Here is an 18,678-nt window from a genome sequence, read left to right on the forward strand (position 1 = left end):
GAGAGGAACAGAAAGCTGATGACATCTTGAGTCTTCTGCAGCTATGCTTACATCTGTTCTTGGCCTACAGAAGTCCACCTCTCATCCACCTTTCTCTCTACTTGTCTATTTACTTATTCTAACACACTACATGTTTCCTTCTACTTATTCTGTTCTTTTTTTCTTCTTTTTTTCCACATAGATATGTTGATTGATCTCTAAGAGCAGAATGCCAACCTAATTCTTCTGAGTTTTGGTACAGCTTGACTGCCAGGTTCAGACTAGTAACCACGGTAGCTATATTTTAATGTCAACTCCCTTTGGTTTAGCAAGGCTTCAAACATGACCTCCTAAGCATCCTTATAAGCAAGATGGGACATCCTGTCTAGATAGGTGGACTACTGTCTAGACAGGTGAAAAACTGGATAGATGATCACGTTTATTGGTCTGCATGCTACTGGGTGACTCATTACAAGTGAAATTCCTCTGTCTACCCTATAGGACATACTCTGTTTCATATCTGTATTCATATCATAATCTGTATTAATAACCTGGAGGAGGACACAGCATCGGCCCTTATCAAGTTTGCAGATGCCAAATCAGGTGATGCAAGTGACTTGCTCAAAGGCAGAGTTTCCATTCAGGGAGACCTTGATACGCTACAGGTGTGGGCTCACGGAAGTTTGTGAAATTTGATGAGGACAAATACAAAGTCCTGCATCTTGGACAGATTAAGCCCCACAATGTTCCAGGCTGGGGAGCAGCCTGGATGAATAGGACCAGGGAGTCCTGCTGGACAGTGGACTAAGCACAAGTTTGCCATGCACGCTGGCAATGAAGATGAACAGCCAGTTGGGCTGTATTAACAGGAGCACAGCCCATAGACCGAGGAAAGTGGTTCTTCACCTTCACTCAGCGCTCATTAGACCCTGCGAGAAATACTCTGTCCACAATGGGTCCTGCACTACAACAAAGATGTTGATAAACTGGAGCAAAGCCAGCAGAGGGCCTCCAAGGTGGTTGGGAGCTGAAGCACATGAGCTATGAGGAGAGGCTGAGGGAACTGGGCTTGTCTAGCTTGGAGAAGGGATGCCTTCATGGGCACCCACCAGCACCTTTCAGATACCTGCTGAGAAGATGGAGGCCACATCCTTACTGAGGTGTGAGGTGGGAAGACAAGAGAAGATATGGTGGGAAGACAGGTTCCCAAAGCTGTCACGAGCAACCTGCTCTGAATTCGCTGTTAACCCTGCTGAGTGGGAGTCTGGACCAGGTGACTTCCTGAGATCCCTTCCAATCGAAATGATTTTGTGGAAAGTATTGTGCTAATCAGCAGTCCCCTGTTTTACCAGGTCAAAAATAAAGAAAGCAACTTACCGACCAAAACTACAAGTCTGTATTTGTCATTAGGTTGTCGTCTATATTTTGCAACTTCTTCATATGTTGGGATATCTGCTGTATCATACTGATCACTCTTCTTGCACTCATACATAGATTTGTTTGTTTTTTTATCTTTTCTGCTAAGACGAAAGCTTCTTCTAAAACCAGCTGCAATAAGAACAGGGTTTTTTCAAAGTAAGAAAATAAGTTTTCTCAAAACATTTGAAAACAGTCTCTTCCAAACATTCAGGGATTGGTGCATGGAATAAAAAATGTACTATATGCTTAATAAGCGTGGTCATTAGAATGTTTTTTCCTGCAGTTTTATACTATATCAGGTGCCTATTTAAGATGCAAAATTAAGATTACCAATAAAATCATAACAGTTGTAAAAACAAGCTGTAAAATATAATTACAATAAGTTGTTAACAGATTTACATAATTTGAGTCTCTTATACATTAGTATATACACGCAAGGAAATTCATGCAATCTGGACTCTCATAACACACTTAATGCATTTCTATTAAATCACCATGGCACACAGACACTAAATACAATATATGATGGAAATACATCTGGCAGTTGAAAGGGTTAATGAGAATTAACTTCTTGAACAATTTTTTTTGTGCTTAGTACCATGCTGATAGCATAAAAAAAGTGCACAAAACCTTTCCCAAAGATGTTTAAGAGTAAAAACAAACATTGTTAGTTAAATTTCAAACCACTATGAAACATCTTAGACAGTACAGTACCCATATTTGGGATATGTTAGCACGAAATTAAAAGTTAATATGCCTATTAAATTTGCATTTACAATTGCATCAATGGCGTCACATCAACAGTGCCTATCAAGAAGACTGGAAATTTCATATAGATTTTAAATACTCTCAAAGGAGATAATAATAAGCATTTTCAAGCAGAAGAGCACAAAAAAACCTTCTACGCTGTATGTTAAAAACTAATTTACTCCTCTGTTAGTGATTACCTTACAGTTTTCCAAGTAAATCCTTTACATTGAATTATATTACATTTTACTGTTACCTCTGTGGCACCACTTTTGTTGAAGGAACTACAGCAAGGACTGCAAAGGACTGCAAAGCTGATTTCATTTGGGGGGCAGGGGGGCGCGGTAATAAAGTAAAACACAAACTACATTTGAAATACTGGAAAAATCCCAACATATTTTTTTTTTCTTCCAGAACATTTCATGGGACAGTAAACACATGTAAACTTTTGGTGACCCCAGATTTTTCAGCAGTATGTTTTCATAAACTTGTAACAGCACTTCTGTTTAGGTGTTTGAGAAGTAATCATATTACAATATTTTCTTCAAAGGTAGTATCTGGCAAATTCAAGACTCAGTTCTGCAAATATTTAAAACCAGATCTGAAGCTAAATCCTTCAAGGCTTAGTTACAGGCTTAGCATTTTGCACACACACAGTTCCACTTAGCATAAATCTTTGCAGAACCTGGATCACAGAGGATGTTAACCACGTTATTTTATGGATGTGAGCCCCTACACCTATGGGAATGTACAACACACTCATAAACACAAAAAGGGAGGAAAAATTTATTTGAGAATACAGTGATGTCGACCCATTCATATTAAAATTATAAGTAAAATGAAAATTGATGGAAAAGGAGAAGAGTTAACATCCACAGAAAAGGCTGGTGACATTTCAAGAGATACAGTATGGTCTAGACTGAGAAGGACATGGGCAGGGACAGAAAAGGGACCTAAATATGAGATATGCACACATACTGAAATAAACTGAGTTATGTTATTTTATTATTTAAAAGAAGAACACCGACACTGAAGTGACAGCAGGCAGAAAAGCCCTGTTGGAGTGCTTGATAGCTGTGAATTACACACCCAAGAGAGGGCCGGGGAGAACTTGTCTGCCCCAGGGTGAAGTCCATCATGACACGAGGATGTTTTCTTGCTACATAACTACACCCAACTGTATAGACACATAGAAAAAAAGGTTAAAAGTAACATCAGCAATACAGACAACTTACAAGTTTCCTGAGGCCTCATCTGAAAGGATCCAGATTAAAAAACAACCAACCAACCAACCAACCAGGTGCCCTAAAAACAAGCTGAAAATTGTTCTCATTTTTTTTTTCTATATAATCATTTTACAGGGAAAAAAAGAGACAAAAAGAAAAAACCACACGAAGAAAGAAGAATTCTTCACCATTCTCTACTAAATGGTTTACAGAATAAAGAGCTTTGTCATAAAAAAGAGAATCCACATATCTGGAGCAGGTAAAGGGTAAGGGTAGTGATCAAACAAAGCTAAAGCCATCATCCCCATTCTAGTTTGGTGTCAACCTCACAAATACCAAGAGCTCTGTGCCTCTCCATAATTGCTCACAGAGCCGTTATCAACAGCCCATTAACCTCGGCTTACATGTCAAAATGCAGAATCTTTAGGAAAAATATTATTTCTGCAAAATCTTCGTATCAATTCAGTCTCTGTTCATAGGTTTTAGTAAGATCATTTGTAACTTGCTCCTCTTTTCTCCATCCATTTTATTCAGATTTCATTACCAAACTACCTGGTGGTAGGTTATTTAAGAATTTTCATCCTTTCTTCTCTTAAAAGAGGAAAAAAACAGTGTTGTTTTCGTGGGGTTTGATTGTTTGGGCTTTTTTTTTTCCACCAAAAAGGATAAAAATCTTTCAGTGCTGTCTTAAGGCTGACTCGTCCCTTGTCACTTTGAGAGGCTGCATCTAAAGCATCAGAAAGACTCAGCTGATACGGTTCCACTGCAAACATAGGTCTCCTTGATTAAAACATTTGCTATTTCTGTGGCTGAAACTCACTGGTAAAATGAAAATAGTAATATTGTCCTGTATTTGTAGAAGGCTCAACAAGTTCACCTAGGACTTAGACTTTACAGAAAAGCTATTACACTAATTAAAAAGAACAGACGAACATGGGAGCCAGAGATAATGAAGTAGATGTCCTGTATGGCTGATTTCTCCGCAGTGTGCTGGTGAAGAAGCTCTGTAAAACTACTGAATATTAAAAACCTGTGATACACCAACTGCTTTGTCACTTTAAGAGTATTGTCACTTTGAAAGTAATTTTAAGTGTTCCTCAAAGCCCAGCTGAATAGCCCTATAGAGAAAGCCAAGAAGGCTTGCTTTAAGTAGCTTTCAAAACCAAGGAAAATGTACAGTACAGACAGAAAGGATGAGACTGTTTCAAATATATCCAAAGTTTTTATGATTCTGCTACTGCATTCCTGGAAACATGACTCTCTGTCTCTCACATCTGCCATTATATATCTCCACATATGTGGCTTAAATTTACTACAACCTTCAGAAGCTATTTTATAAAGAACTCTTAATAAATTTTTTTTATTGAACTCTGCATTTATGGTTGTGTTATAGGTTGGGCAGCTATGACTGTGCAAAAAGATTAAGTTGAAGTGCAAAAACATCACGCTTGCTACAAGTAAAAACATTTATGAACAAGCAAAAATATTCTGCTAATGTTTGCATCTTTAAAAGTTTAGGACAAATGAAAAAAAACTTCATATATTTAAATTAACAATAAAGCATTATTAAATATATAGTGAAAATCACTACAGAAGCAATAAACCAATACTGATATGCCATAGAAAAATACAGTTTATATAAAATGATTAAGTTTAAAAATAAATTCTTACGAAGAACAAAGGGAGAAGTAATTGCTTGCCCAGAGTATTTGATAACATAAACCTCAATGAATATGAAAGGAGCTGCAGGCTACTCTGTCTGTGGAATATGGATATCAACAGACATTAACCTTAGTTGCCAAGTATGCAGACTATAAAATAAAAGGGGAAAATTCTGTTACTAAAGCAACATAAAATTCTGAACACTGAGAAGCTTGCATCAGCTCAACGGTTTCAGCTACATGATCAGAAGCTTATTGAACACGTAAACCCATGAACTACTGCTGGAATGTAACGGGCTTGGTGAAATAACAGTGCTGGGAAGAAAATATGAAGAACAAATGTTCTCAAACGACAACTGTCTCCAAACTTTATAACACTTCTCAACATGAAATAAAAATCAAAAGCCGCTACTAATAAACCTAATTAAGGCCTAACAACAATCCAAGAGAAACTACTTACCTCTCTAAGAAAAAGAATAAAAAAGCTCAAGCAGAAAAGTGTGATTATTCATTTAATCACTAGCAATATGCATTTGGTCATCTCAGAACAACATCCTTACATTTACATGGAGAAATTGACTTGGGCCTCGCATAGAAATCGAAACTATAAACAGGCAATGCATGAACCTGTCTCCCTTAAAATAGTTTAAAAGGATGCTGACATACAAATTTGTGCTTATTTAATTATATCATTCTAAAGAAGAAGTGAACAACCATGCTGTGTGATTTTAAATCCAAGTATATATATTTAAGTATAAAGTTAATTTCTCAAATTCAGAGAAATTACACTAACAGGAAACACTACCATTTAAATTCACATATGTCTCATGAATTTCCAAGTAAGGCTCTAGAAAAAGCACTTACATACACTTTTGTTCATTTTTATTCATTAAAACAATTGCTGAAGTGTATGTTTAAATTATGTATAGTCTTCACTGAATTTAGTCTAATTTTACAGAACTTGTAGTAGAAAAATGCTGTTTATGGGTAAATGGATTTGCAAGTACTTTTTGTATTTGTATTACTGACAAAAGCAAGTTTGGTACCGTGGTCATTACCTTGGTTTGAACACAATATTTTTACTAGGTATTTCTGGATTTTTTTCCCCCCGCCAAATATTGCGGGTTTTTATACCGAGTATTTCTATTGTTACAGAGGAACTGCACAAACACAGAGCAGACTTCTTGCTCTGCCTGCTTCTGGACTGATTCCCAGCTTGCACATTTAGACAGGTTAATAAAAATTTAGATTATGTCTGGATTTTTAAGACAAAATTGAGAATAGTAAACAGATGATATTCATCTATATTTACTGTATGTTCATAAAGGTTCAAGTAATGTAACTAGAATTTAAGCTTGGCAAAGGTGCACTCCTAATGTTCTCCCCAGCAATTCCTCAGGAAATGACTGCAGAAACACACAATACTATACTGTGAATTAAATATTAGAATTTGGTGAAAAATCATGAAAATTATCAGAGTCACTTTAGAGGGGAGGGTTCAAATTAACAGCAGTATAACCTTGGACATAAAAGATCTGACCCCAGATGGTACAGACATTCTGCTTTCCGAAAGCTGCCTCTGCCGTCTCTCTCCATGACACCTCGTGCGTGTCTCAAGCACATATCCTTTCAGAGAGGGTCAGAATACGTTCACAGAGTATCCTGGTTCATAGATTGAGATGCTAACAAATACAGAGCCCTAAACCCATAAAAAGCCATAAAATCAACTGAAAAGTCATGAACTGATATTAGAATTGCCGTAGCTCACTTGATTTGATTACACACTATCAAAAGCAGTATGAAACATGACTTAGTCATTTCTGTTTTAGGAAGTAATCAGTGTATCCATAGTTTGAAAACTGTTTCTAGACTTTAGAATATGAACAATTTACCATGCTTCAACTTACCTCATACTAACTGCCCATATGTGTGAATACGACCTGCTGTGAATTCAAAGTAATACGGGTCAACTCCTCCTCCATCAACAGCTGGGCTAATTCAGACTACCTTGCTCTTGTAACAGCTTACAACATATCAACAGTTACTCAGGTGTCACTAAAATACCCTGAACTTGGTGTGATACAAGCCCTTCAGTGACAATGTTTTAGGTTTTGTTTTCAGGGTAGTGTACTTAATCAAGACTTTATGTTATAATGATGAAGAAACTTGCCTAGAAATGCTTAGTTACTTAGTAATCAAAGAGTGTTCTTTGCATCTGGGGTAACAGTAGCTCCTTCCATAAGACATCTCCTTCCTAGATGACTGAGCCTTTTTGGAACGGTAGACCAGAATGTTTCACTTAAAGGGCTACAGCACAAAGAAAAGGTGGATTCTGTTTTGCCACCTTCATTCTCAAATAAAGTATCAGTCCACTAAGATCTGATTGCAAAACTATGATAGTCTGATCTGGACAATTAATGCAATCTGCATTTGTGGACAGAAAGAAAACATGGGAGGGTGGGGGGAAGGTCTTTTCTGTTTTAAAGAGAAGATGCAGTTCATGTGGAATCAAATCCAAAGTATCATTTTCCAAGTATACTTCAGTCTCTCAATATGATTACAATTCAACATTAATTTAGCTGATTAACTAACCAAGGTTCTGCAAGTATATGATGAAATCATAGCCCGTTAAGGTTTTGGAAAGAGGTTAAAGTTCTTTCAATTACATGCTTTCTGTGTTCCTGATGTTGTTTATATATCACATTTAAAAACAGTATAGAGCAATATGAAAACCATCGTTAATATACCGTACTGGCCTAGGATGTTTCAGTGAGCCCAGTGGCCTGGATGTACTAAAGCCCTTTGACAAGGTTCTTCCCACTCTCGTAGTAGGAGGATGAAAGCCTTGGGAAAAGGGCTGGTTGCCACAAAATCCGCTCCAGCCAGCCTTCAGCTGGCAGCAATTCTGGACAGTTTCAACTAAAATAGTTTTACATAGCTTTTAAAATGGCACAAATTAAAAAGCTGAAACATATCATGGAACATTCACCTTTTTTAAATGTTACTTTTGTTTGAAAATTGGAATCTTGAAGCTGAAGCCAAAGGACTCCTTCCCCTCCTGACAATGATACATTGAGCTCAGACTAGCTTTAAAGCTACATTTAAGCTATTGAGTTATTAGGACTTATTTTATTTTGCAATGTGGAAAAGGAACCAGTGCCTGCAAATCTGCTCTGTATTCTCACTGAATCCTCCCCAAATTATTAGATAGACATATACAAACAAAGTGTAAACAAAACTTGGATAAAACCTTGAAAGTGTGTCTTTAAAAACACAGTCAGACTTTTCACAATAGAGTAACCTTCTTGTTTCATTAAACACATTGCTTACTTAATGCACTTTAAAGGTAAATATTTTTCCCCAATTCATATATATTTTTTATTTTGACTTAAAAATCAAACCAGTATTTTATTAGCTTATGTTGAACCAGATAAAGGCATACACTACATAAATCCTTTATGTCAAATCCAATGAGCCATTTTTGAAACCTTAATATTCATGCTTTTCTCATGCAGAGTAAGGACATTTATATGCAGATTACCCCCAAAAGTACAGTGGACACAGTAGTTCCAGGGAAAAGAAGCTGAAAGAAAGGAAGAAATTGTCTGTCGTAACCAATTGCTCACCTAGGTAGGATCCACTGTTGTGACCAGCACATTCAGCATCTTCTGGACGAAGGGTAAAAGCATACAGAATAAGAGCCAAGAAATAAAGCAGAATAGTTAGAAGCCCAGCAAAAACCACAGAAGAAATTACTTTTAAAATGACAATTATACAAAGCATAGCATTAAAAAGCCTTCAATAAGCCATTTTCTTAAAAACATAAAACAACATATATTGTTTTATATTTTAGCTGGAGATTATTCTGGAATTTTGCAGCATGCACAGTGATGTTTTTACCTTTTCAAGCAAAAATTGTGATGACAGCAAACATTCTAAAAAGAATGCTAACACTGTATTATTCACACTTTATCAGTTAATAGAAAATATGATGTCACTTAAAAGAAAGCAAAATGTATTTGATGTAAATCAAGCTTTTTTTTGTAAATTATACATTATCAGACTTTAGCTTTAAGTTTTGGCTCACTGGATTAGACAGAAAGGTTTTTGATCAAAAACACGTCCTCTCATTTGATATAAAATAGCTATATATTTTTTCATGCCAGAGGCCCTTTGATCAAAAATACAAGCTACAATTTCTAATGCCTTTATAAACAAAGGCCTCTTAAGTTAAAAAAAAAGTACAAGAGATCAGCTGCTATGACTTTAACATATGCTGCAAGCATCACAGGAACCGGCTACGCTCAGAGAGAAAACAGTACAGATGATACAACGTGGATGAACCTTCTGCCATCTCGGAGAAATACTCTGTCAGTACTAATTAGAAATGCAAGACCTCTCATGGCCACGTAATTAAGTCCGAACCATCTCCTTCCATCCCAGCCCACCCAAGTTTTGCTAATATTATTTTATGATACTACTTTCCTATACATATCTTCCCGAAGATCAAGAGAGAGAAAGCAGTTTAAAACAATAGATCTAATTACTGATCTTCATGTGAAACAACTATGAATATTCTGGTATTTTTATCTACTTTAAAAGATGATTCAATGTATTTTGTGGCAATATGAAAACATTATATGTATAACATATCTTAGAAACGTTCGACTATATTCAATTTAATTTTAAACACATGTTCTCTAAATAAAATTACTGGGTTATGCAGGGAAACTTTTGTACATGTACCTTCAATTTCCTCTGAGAAGCACAAAGGAAAAATAGGAAAGGAAATCATTAAATGGAGTGAAAACATAACTTAAGAAAGAAAAGTTAAATTGAAGAAGAAAAATGCACCTACCACACTCAACCGCTTCCTCATCTTAGAACAGCCAAAAAACAAAGTATTATTGTTTAATACTTCATAAATAGGAAAAAATTGAGCTATGTAAGCCACTCTAAAATCCTCTTGATAGTACCTATTATACTGAAGCATAGACCAATATACCAGCACTGTGTTTAACTTACATGTTTAACTACACTCAGAAAAGAACCTAAAAAGACATTGAAATATTATGTACACTTTAAATTTCCTGCATGAGATTTTTTCACTGCTTATTTGTTAGCAATGACCGTAGCCAGTTGTCATGGAAGAGCTCGTTCATATTAAATACAAAGTCTGATAATTCCACTTAATCAGTCTGAACCTTGAATTTCCAAGAATCACTACCACGAATGTGATCTCAGTATTTATATCTATCTTATAGTAACAACTGCTACTGCCCTTGGAGTTGTGTTTTTGAGAGGTTTTTTGTATCTTTTGAATGTCTATAGTGGTACCTGAAAAAACACTGAAAGAATTTACATACTCATTTTTCCTCTGACACTATCCTAATATAATAGGTGTACTTAAGATTTTCTGATTACCTATAGTAAGTTAATAAATTTCTGCCTCCTTGATAGTGGAAAATAAACATTTTTACAATCATCATTGGCCTTTTACAGAAAAGCAAGATAAAAATCATGAATTTTTGTTCACAAAGATATTGTATACTAAGGCCTAGATTTATATAGATATTTTACAATCTACATCTCACTCAAATTTCCTTTGGAATATGGATAAATATGCCTAAAACACAAATATTTCAGAGAGTTTCCATGAAGCATGTCTTTCCTCAGAATGTGAAGAAATTATTCAAGAGATATTTTACAATCTTTCACATGTAACTGATGTTCCAAACGAAGTTGAGGTCAAAACTCTCCTGCCTGACTACATGGAAGAGCTTTTCCCATTTCATGTTATGAATTGGATACAAGAGTCTCTTCTGCCAGGGGAAGAATAGTGTTTTGCAGAATCCTTTCTTGGTATTTTTTTTTCCTGAGGATTTATGTTTTAAAATAATAGTTTGGAAGACTTCTCTGAAGCCTGTTTGAAGGTTATTTCTACACTCAAGGTGACTGTATAGTTTTTGTAGGCTGGAAAGTCCTCTAAGGTGAGCACTGCTTGGTTGACCACATCTGGTGCCGTAGAAGAGTGCTGATGGTTTTGGGAGTTGAGAGCAAAATTGCTGGATACTCTTCCCTTTGCTGACCTTAAAAATTCCCAGTTCTTGAAGGGACAAATGTCCCAAAGCTGGACTCAGAATAGCAGGTTGGCTTACAGGTACTATTTCTTTCTCCTTCCTGCTAAGAGACCTCTTACACTTCCTGATATGTATGACAAGTTTTTCTACATTTCCATGGCTTTTAATAGGCTGCAATGTATTCCCTGAAAAGAAGTCACTAATGCTCAAAGCCAGTTCACATCAATAACATCTAAAAAGTCTCCTGAATTCCATAAAGTTATTTGATTTAACTAGTGGTTGTGCATTTCAAAGTATTCTGTTTGGAATTTTATCACTTGAAAAAGAGAAGTCCTAATTTAGGAACATGAAAGACTAGGCCAGGAGAAAAAGAAGTCTCTATGTACAGACAGGTTTACACTCACTCAACCTGACCATTGGAGACCTACAAGAGTAGAGATGGTGGAGCTACAGCAGCAGGGCTGAGAACACCTGGAGGGAATGCAGGCTTCTGGGCCACCCCTGCTAGGGAAGGGAATGGTCTTGTCCATCCATGGTATACATTAAAGACATTAGGATTCCCAAGTGCACCAGCTGATGTCAGAGAGCACAAGCCAAAACACAGAGTGAAGGAGTTCTGAATTTTTTGTTGAAAAATCTTCCTTCTTATTACTGCTTTTGGCTTTCTTGGGCTGCTCCATGGTTGAACATAACAGTCTATAATGAAAAGATCCAGGAAATCAATGGGTCTTCACAGCTTCATGCAGCTACGAAATAGTCATCAACATGTAGCTCCCAATTTGAACTTTACCAGGAATTTTATCAGGGCTACTGCCTGTCCTTAGTAAAGCCAGAGATTATTTGCCAGGGAACTTTCATAGAATCATAGAATAGTTTGGGTTGGAAGGGACCTTCAGAGGTCATCTAGTCCAACTCCCTGCCATGAGCAGGGACATCTTCAACTAGATCAGGCTGCTCAGGGCCCCAGCCTGCCCAGCCTTGAATGTCTCCAGGGATGGAGCATCCACCACCTCTCTGGGCAACCTGGGCCAGTGCCTCACCACCCTCATTGTAAAAAGTTTCTTCCTCAAGTCGATCCTGAACCTCCTCTTTTTTAGTTTAAAACCATTACTCCTTGTGGCATAACACACCCTAGAGTTTTGAAGTTTGGAGACACTAACAACTGGGGTAGATCTTCTGAGGCCAATCTAGTTTAACTAAATTGAAGCAGGACGAGAAAGGAAATAAAGGTGTTCATCTGAAAAGAACAAATTAGAGACTAAAGGTGGACAGAGACTAAAGAGGAGGAAATCTGATGGGAAGCAGGAAAATAAAAGCAGTGACAAAATGGAAAAAAAAAGGTAACACAGAGCAAATAAAACACTGAGACAAGAAGAAATAATATTAATTAAATGCAGTGTGATAAGAAGGGAGAGGAAGTCATAAAGAAAACAGTCATGGAACAGGCTCAAGAAACAACAACGAAGCGTAACCAAGATATAAATGGGAAAAAAAGAAATAGGAAACACAAGTGCAATGGAAGCTTAAGAAGCAGGTGTTTTTATTCATTTTAGAAAGACTTCAAAGTAGTCAGTATGCTATACTATAACAATGCAAAACAGTATTACATACACTGTATTATTTGTATGTATTTTAATAGAAATATACTCAGGTTTGGTTTTAGGGGTCTCACCTAAATTATATTACTTATGAAGCTCAAGACCAGTGCCACTCTGGGAACTTCCTCAACTCTTTGGAACAGCCCAGCACCAGATTAATATTTTAAAATTTTTGCTAACTGTCTTTCAACAGTGTTTTCCTCAAAGGATCTTTCTTACATGTTTCTGAGTCAAAAATTAGATCCAGCGGCTCTGTTCGAGTTTTTTATCACAAGGAAGTTACATTATCGCTTAAATTCTATTTCACTCTAGTAAACAAGAAACTGTGAGGTACGATGATCTGCATTACAGTGAATATATTAAACACTCCTGATCTTTTAGTGACAGCCCCACACAGCAATTGACATTTATACTGTTTTGCAGTTTTTTTATCCTATGATTTTGTAGATTGAACTGTACATATACATTCATGCTATAGAAGATTTACAGTGATCTAAGTTAATCCTCTCATAACATCATCAGATAACAGTAGGTCTAGCAAGATAATCTGGAAAATGAAGAAGGATAGTCTTGCAGTGAAGGACAGAGCAAGAGTTTATGAGATCCATTTCCATTTCTGTCTCATGTGACCTTGACTCAAATGTCATCCAGCTTCGGGTTTCCTTAGTTTCTCTGTAGTAGCAAGAAGTTAATATTTGTAAAGACAGGAGACTTCTGAACAGAGATGCTAATGTGCTAATTTAACTCTATGGGTCTAGTTTATTTTTTTGTTCTTACTCATAACGACCTGCAGGTGGGCAATCAAGTTTTAAATATGAACACAGAAAAATACTGAGAAGAAAGGCAGAGTTAAGATTGTGCAGCAATTATAACACGGCAAAAGAGTCCTACTCTGCATTTATCCTAAATGTTTGCTCTTCAAATACAAGTGGAACAAAGCATTCATTCTTTTAGCCTGTTTAAATTCTTTTGTTGGCAGAACATGATCTTCAATTCACAAGACACTCATCTATGGATAAACTGGGTTACATCTTGGTTGAATGAACAACATTTGGCTGCAGTTAAAGATTTCCTCTTGCTCATACAATGCCAATCACATACAGTAAATCAAAATGGAAAGTAAAATGGGGTTTAAGACCTAGAAAAACTATATGATGATGGCTTTGCCACAGTAAGTATTTACATTTAGCATTAAATATACAGAACAAATGTATTTTCAATGAAAAGACATCTCTGAACAGCTCTGTCATATATGCTACATACATATACATAATTATATATAACTATACACACAGGGTATGAATATACACATAAGCATATGCATGCATGACACAAGTTAACAGAAGTTACAGGCTACACTAGTATAAAATATAAAGTTACCAGCAATTTTCATACCAGAGACAACACATATATATCATAAGAATAAACACAGTAACCGCTGTGGAAGCAAAACCATGCTGAAGGCATATCGTGTCTTGGCCAATTATTGTAGTTTATAATAAGTTCAGAACAGTAAGTTATTTGGTTGTTAGTCAAAGAAATTTACTTTTTTTCCTCAAAACAATAGGTGATCAGTGTTTTATCTACAAGTCAAAGTAAGCTAGAGATGCAAGAATGAGCATGTTTGTTGGCAGTGACTATTACAGTCAGAGTAGTAGTCTTTGTGTTCAAGCTAACAGGGTGGGAACTATTAAACCTGTGCTGAGTCTCATGTCACTCCTAATGAGGTGGGATGCAGAGACAGGAGAACTCACAGAGCCAATTCCAGCTGCAAAGTTGTGCCCAAGCTAAGCTGACCTCCTAAAGCCAGGAGTGCTGCTCAGGGTTACTGAGGAACAGCAGGTGAGCAGGTTTCAGACACAGCGAGGTTGGTTGTAGGCAGCCAGTCACAGCACTCCTGCACGGCCCCCTGCACCCCCGTGCGAGGGACACCGCACACCACCATCCCACCACGCCGAGGGTTAGTCCTGCTCACACCCTCTCATGCACCTCTGTTCCTTTACTTGCATTCTATTTTCCTATTTTCTTTTCCATGCTGCTTTTTCTTATAATTTTTTCCCCAGTATAATTTTCCCATAGTATTAATGCATGAGTAACGCTGTTTTTTGCCAAAACGTTATTACTGTTAAGTATTAAAAACAATGCTGAAAAGGCTTGAGAGGTTTGGTATCCCTCCATCGTCTCTGCACTAACTCAGAGCCTGGGAAGTAACAACATCCATCTTGTCAGCAGGTCTGCACGTGTAGCTGCTACCTATCTCCCGCTTTTAAAAATTACCAAATCTTAACAGTGAACTTATTGAGGTTTTCTACCAGTAACAAAAACCCAAAACAGGCCAGAGTTTATATCAGTAATTTTTCCATTCACAATTTCAAAATCTTTAACAAAACAAATACGTTAGTGTTTGATTTAAAAGGAATCAAGAAACAACTGAACTATAGTGCAAATACTGACTCAAGTAATGCTCTTGCATAATACTGTTAATTGTGCTAATTTAATAATTTCAAAGCCCATCTTCTATGGGTTTTGCCTAAATGGGTTTATGGGCAGCTTTTGCCCATCTGTTCTTTCACTGTCCTCATTGCAATACTTTCTCCTTTTCTTCATCCTCAATATGAAATTTCTCTTCCCTGCTTTTCCCTTTATTTCTTTATTCCTTCTTTTTCTGGATCTTCCTCTCAATGTAAAATCATCTCTTGTCAATGTAGGTTCCATATATATTATCAATTTCCTGCCACCTTACACCCAGATACCATCAAACTATGCACCCTCTCCACCTGCAAATGAAGAAACGTGATTTCACTTACCTTTCAATATTTAATGTATACTGTTTTGTCCCTTCCTCCAGTGTTCACATGTTAAATATTTTTCACTTTGGTACAATGTGAGAAACAATCTCTGATCTCTTTCAAGAAAATAGCTAAATTCTTGGAGAGGTGTACGTATCTTCCATGTATTTACTATTACTTATACTCACTTTACACGTAGACACAATGAAACAGAAGTTGACTTGGCTATTAAAGTGAAACTAAGATTTGACATTTCCATTATAAGCTGATCCTTTTAATAGTTTCGAATTAGGCTGGGTTTCTGTTGTTTTCAATGTAAATAATTATTTCTGAAAAGGTTCCTTGGAAAAGGTTCCTCCCTTCACATGTGCATACATAACAAGCATGGTCAGCTTGTATGTATCAAAAAAGGCCACTTGTTTTGCTTCCAAATTTATGATACACAAATATGTGTACAGATTAACAACTTTGAACAACATGCATTGCTATGCTGAAAAGTATAAAAAATTCAAAATTAGAAACAGAAATAACACTTTCCAAAAGTAATTCAATCTAGCTCCTCACAGGTTTTGAAACATACTTGATTATCACACCAAATCCTGATGGACATTAATGTTACTGTGAATACAGTTACTGACTGTGTTCCAGAGAGCTTGCTTTCTAGACAAATACAACAGTCTTTCCTACTTCCAGAACTGGCTTGAGAGGGGAAAAAAAAAGAAGTTGTAGGATACTTCTTGTATTTTATATGATTTTGAGTAATTTTTAGATTATTTTTCAATTAAAAGGACACTACTATTGTGGAAGCACACCTAATAAACTAGAGCTGACTCACCTTTTCTTGGTACCCAAGAAAATAGAATATTTCTCCTTGATTTTCCCTATTAAAAACAAAGATATGTACCCAGGTTTCTTCCTCATTACAAAACATGGGATCTGTGAAATGAGGTGACTGAGCAGAGCACGCTGACATCCAGTGTTACTTACCATGTCTCAAGAAAGTCTCCTAGTGCAGCTCCCCGTCCATCAGGAAAGGGACTTTTATTGGCAGCTCTGCTGAAGTCAAGGTTTTCATCTTTGGAAAGCTATAAGAATATCAGCTGGCAAATTGCCCTTTCCCTCCAAACTGCTAATGGAATTCAGGTCATACAACTTGATGGGATCAATTGCAATAGGAAGAAACCTCTCAATAGACAGCTAGTTCAGGAAGATCTATAGAACACCTTTATCCCCACACAGCTACCCTTCCAAACATTGGAGAACACTATATTAAGCTGAAATCCTGTAGTACAGGATTAGAAAAGAATCAGAAGAAACCAAGCATTATCAATTTCCCACCTCCTTACATGGGATCTTGTTAAATACAACTTTAGAGGATAATAATCAGTGAGCCACAGCCCACCATACAGAAAAGGGTTTAAGAAAACAGACCCAGCAGTCCTTTCCAAATCTCCATTCCCCGTGTCACCTTCCTTGCTTGTTTCTGCTACCGGCAGTATGCTATTTGCTCAGCTGAGTAATGCACGATTTTCCAGCATCTTCCAGGTTTGGTAAGGTGATTGCTCTACACAAATACAGACACGGTCTCCACATCTCACAGCCTCATGGCTGTGCTTGGTAACATGAAAAAGCAGCCTAACTTTAGAAAGATCACAAGGGTGCAGAGTTTCCCAGCTTACGTGGAATCTTCTTGAAAAGCCAGGCAAGTGGAAGGTTTTCCTGAGAGCAGGCCAAGCAACACCCTAGTCACAACATTGTTTTCTGTAGCTGAATTCTGGTCCTTAAAATGGCCACCTCTATGAAGGATTTGAATTCCCTCCCAGCACTAAATACATGTTTAGTGTTCGAATGAAGGGATGGACCTCTACTCAGAACAGCACTTCCCCTCTTCCCATGGAAAACTGGAAGATGTAGCAGCAGATTGTCTCAAGAAATGAGGAAGAGAGAACATTACAATCCTACATTACTTTGCAGTCTTTCCTCCTTCAAGACACACCACTGTCATCAAGATGGTATTTAGCTGGACCTTGCTTTCTCTAAAGAAAGTATAAAAGACAATGACAGTACGCATACTGCTTGACCCTAAGGCTCTGTCATGTTGTAAAGGGAAGTGGAAGAAGAGGAACATTTCTCCCTTGTTTAAGCTAATTGAGGCAAAGACAGTGGAGACAGCAGAGACAACAATAGCTGACATCATATTGCGCTGCTTCTTTGGGTTGTAATTTTGACAATTCCCAATCAAGTTCAGACTGCCTATTTGGAAGGGTGAGATGCATCTTGTAAAACCTTTCACTTGAAGGTCACTAAAAAGATGCACTCCATTCTGAAAGGAATCATGCAGTGCTGCTGCAGAAGATGATTTACCTCTTCAAAAGCACCAGTGCCACCTTCACTGAAGGCTCCTGTTGAGGTGATTATCCAGATTCAAGAACAGTGGACAGGGAGAAATAGCTATACCCTGGGATCAGACACTTTGCCAAAAATGAGGCAGAGCAACTTGGCCTAGAACCTATAGAAACAACAGGTTTGCTACAAACTGAAGGAGCTCTTCTTTGTTTCCATGATCTATGTAAATTAGAAAAGCTATAGCACAACCATGTAATCTGTTATTGTAACTACAAAGCTAATCAAAGGCTTTGAAGTTAACAATAGCATTTGGGCACACAGTCAAATAGTAAAATGGAATGAAATATTATTAGAAAACTAAAAGTAATTGTTAAACTTCAGAACGCAAAAGCCATAGCAAGGAGTTAGGAAAACTGCAACAGAAATCTTGGTGAGAATTTTTAAAGTTAAAAGCATTTAGTTCTGCACTGAGTGTGCCAGCATCCACTGTTTGCCATAGTAGCCATACTTTCTGGTTTAATGTTAGAGAATGAAAGATGGTTGGAAAGTTTAGACCACGTTCTGAATATTTCTAGTTGAACTCACAAACATGTTTGTATTTAAGATTTAGATCCTACTGAAGCATGATAGTTTCTTACATTGTACTCACTTGGTTATGAGTCTGTACAACTGAAAGAAATAACAGGTCAAGTAAAATATGCAATAATACTTAAAACAGATGTTGATGTAAATTCCAGTGGAAAGAAAATACTGTTTCGATGTATGCGCTTTCTTTGAGCTTATTTTTCTTATATTGTGCAACTACTGTATTTAAAAGCAGAGACTATTAAGAA

General features: G+C 36.9%; 1 protein-coding gene across 1 annotated transcript in view; it reads right to left on the minus strand.

Annotated features, from left to right (window-relative positions):
- MPP7 (MAGUK p55 scaffold protein 7) overlaps positions 1-18,678 on the minus strand; it is a gene marked incomplete at its 3' end in the record, with an annotated part of 106,265 nt that overhangs the window by 11,719 nt on the left and 75,868 nt on the right. The window contains exon 11 of the mRNA XM_080339946.1: positions 1,357-1,527. Within this exon, the coding sequence (XP_080196072.1) occupies positions 1,357-1,527 (171 nt within the window). The remainder of the gene's footprint in view (positions 1-1,356; positions 1,528-18,678) is intronic.

This window comes from Nesoenas mayeri, assembly GCF_963082525.1.
Source record: "Nesoenas mayeri genome assembly, chromosome: 2".
Lineage (NCBI taxonomy): Eukaryota > Metazoa > Chordata > Aves > Columbiformes > Columbidae > Nesoenas > Nesoenas mayeri.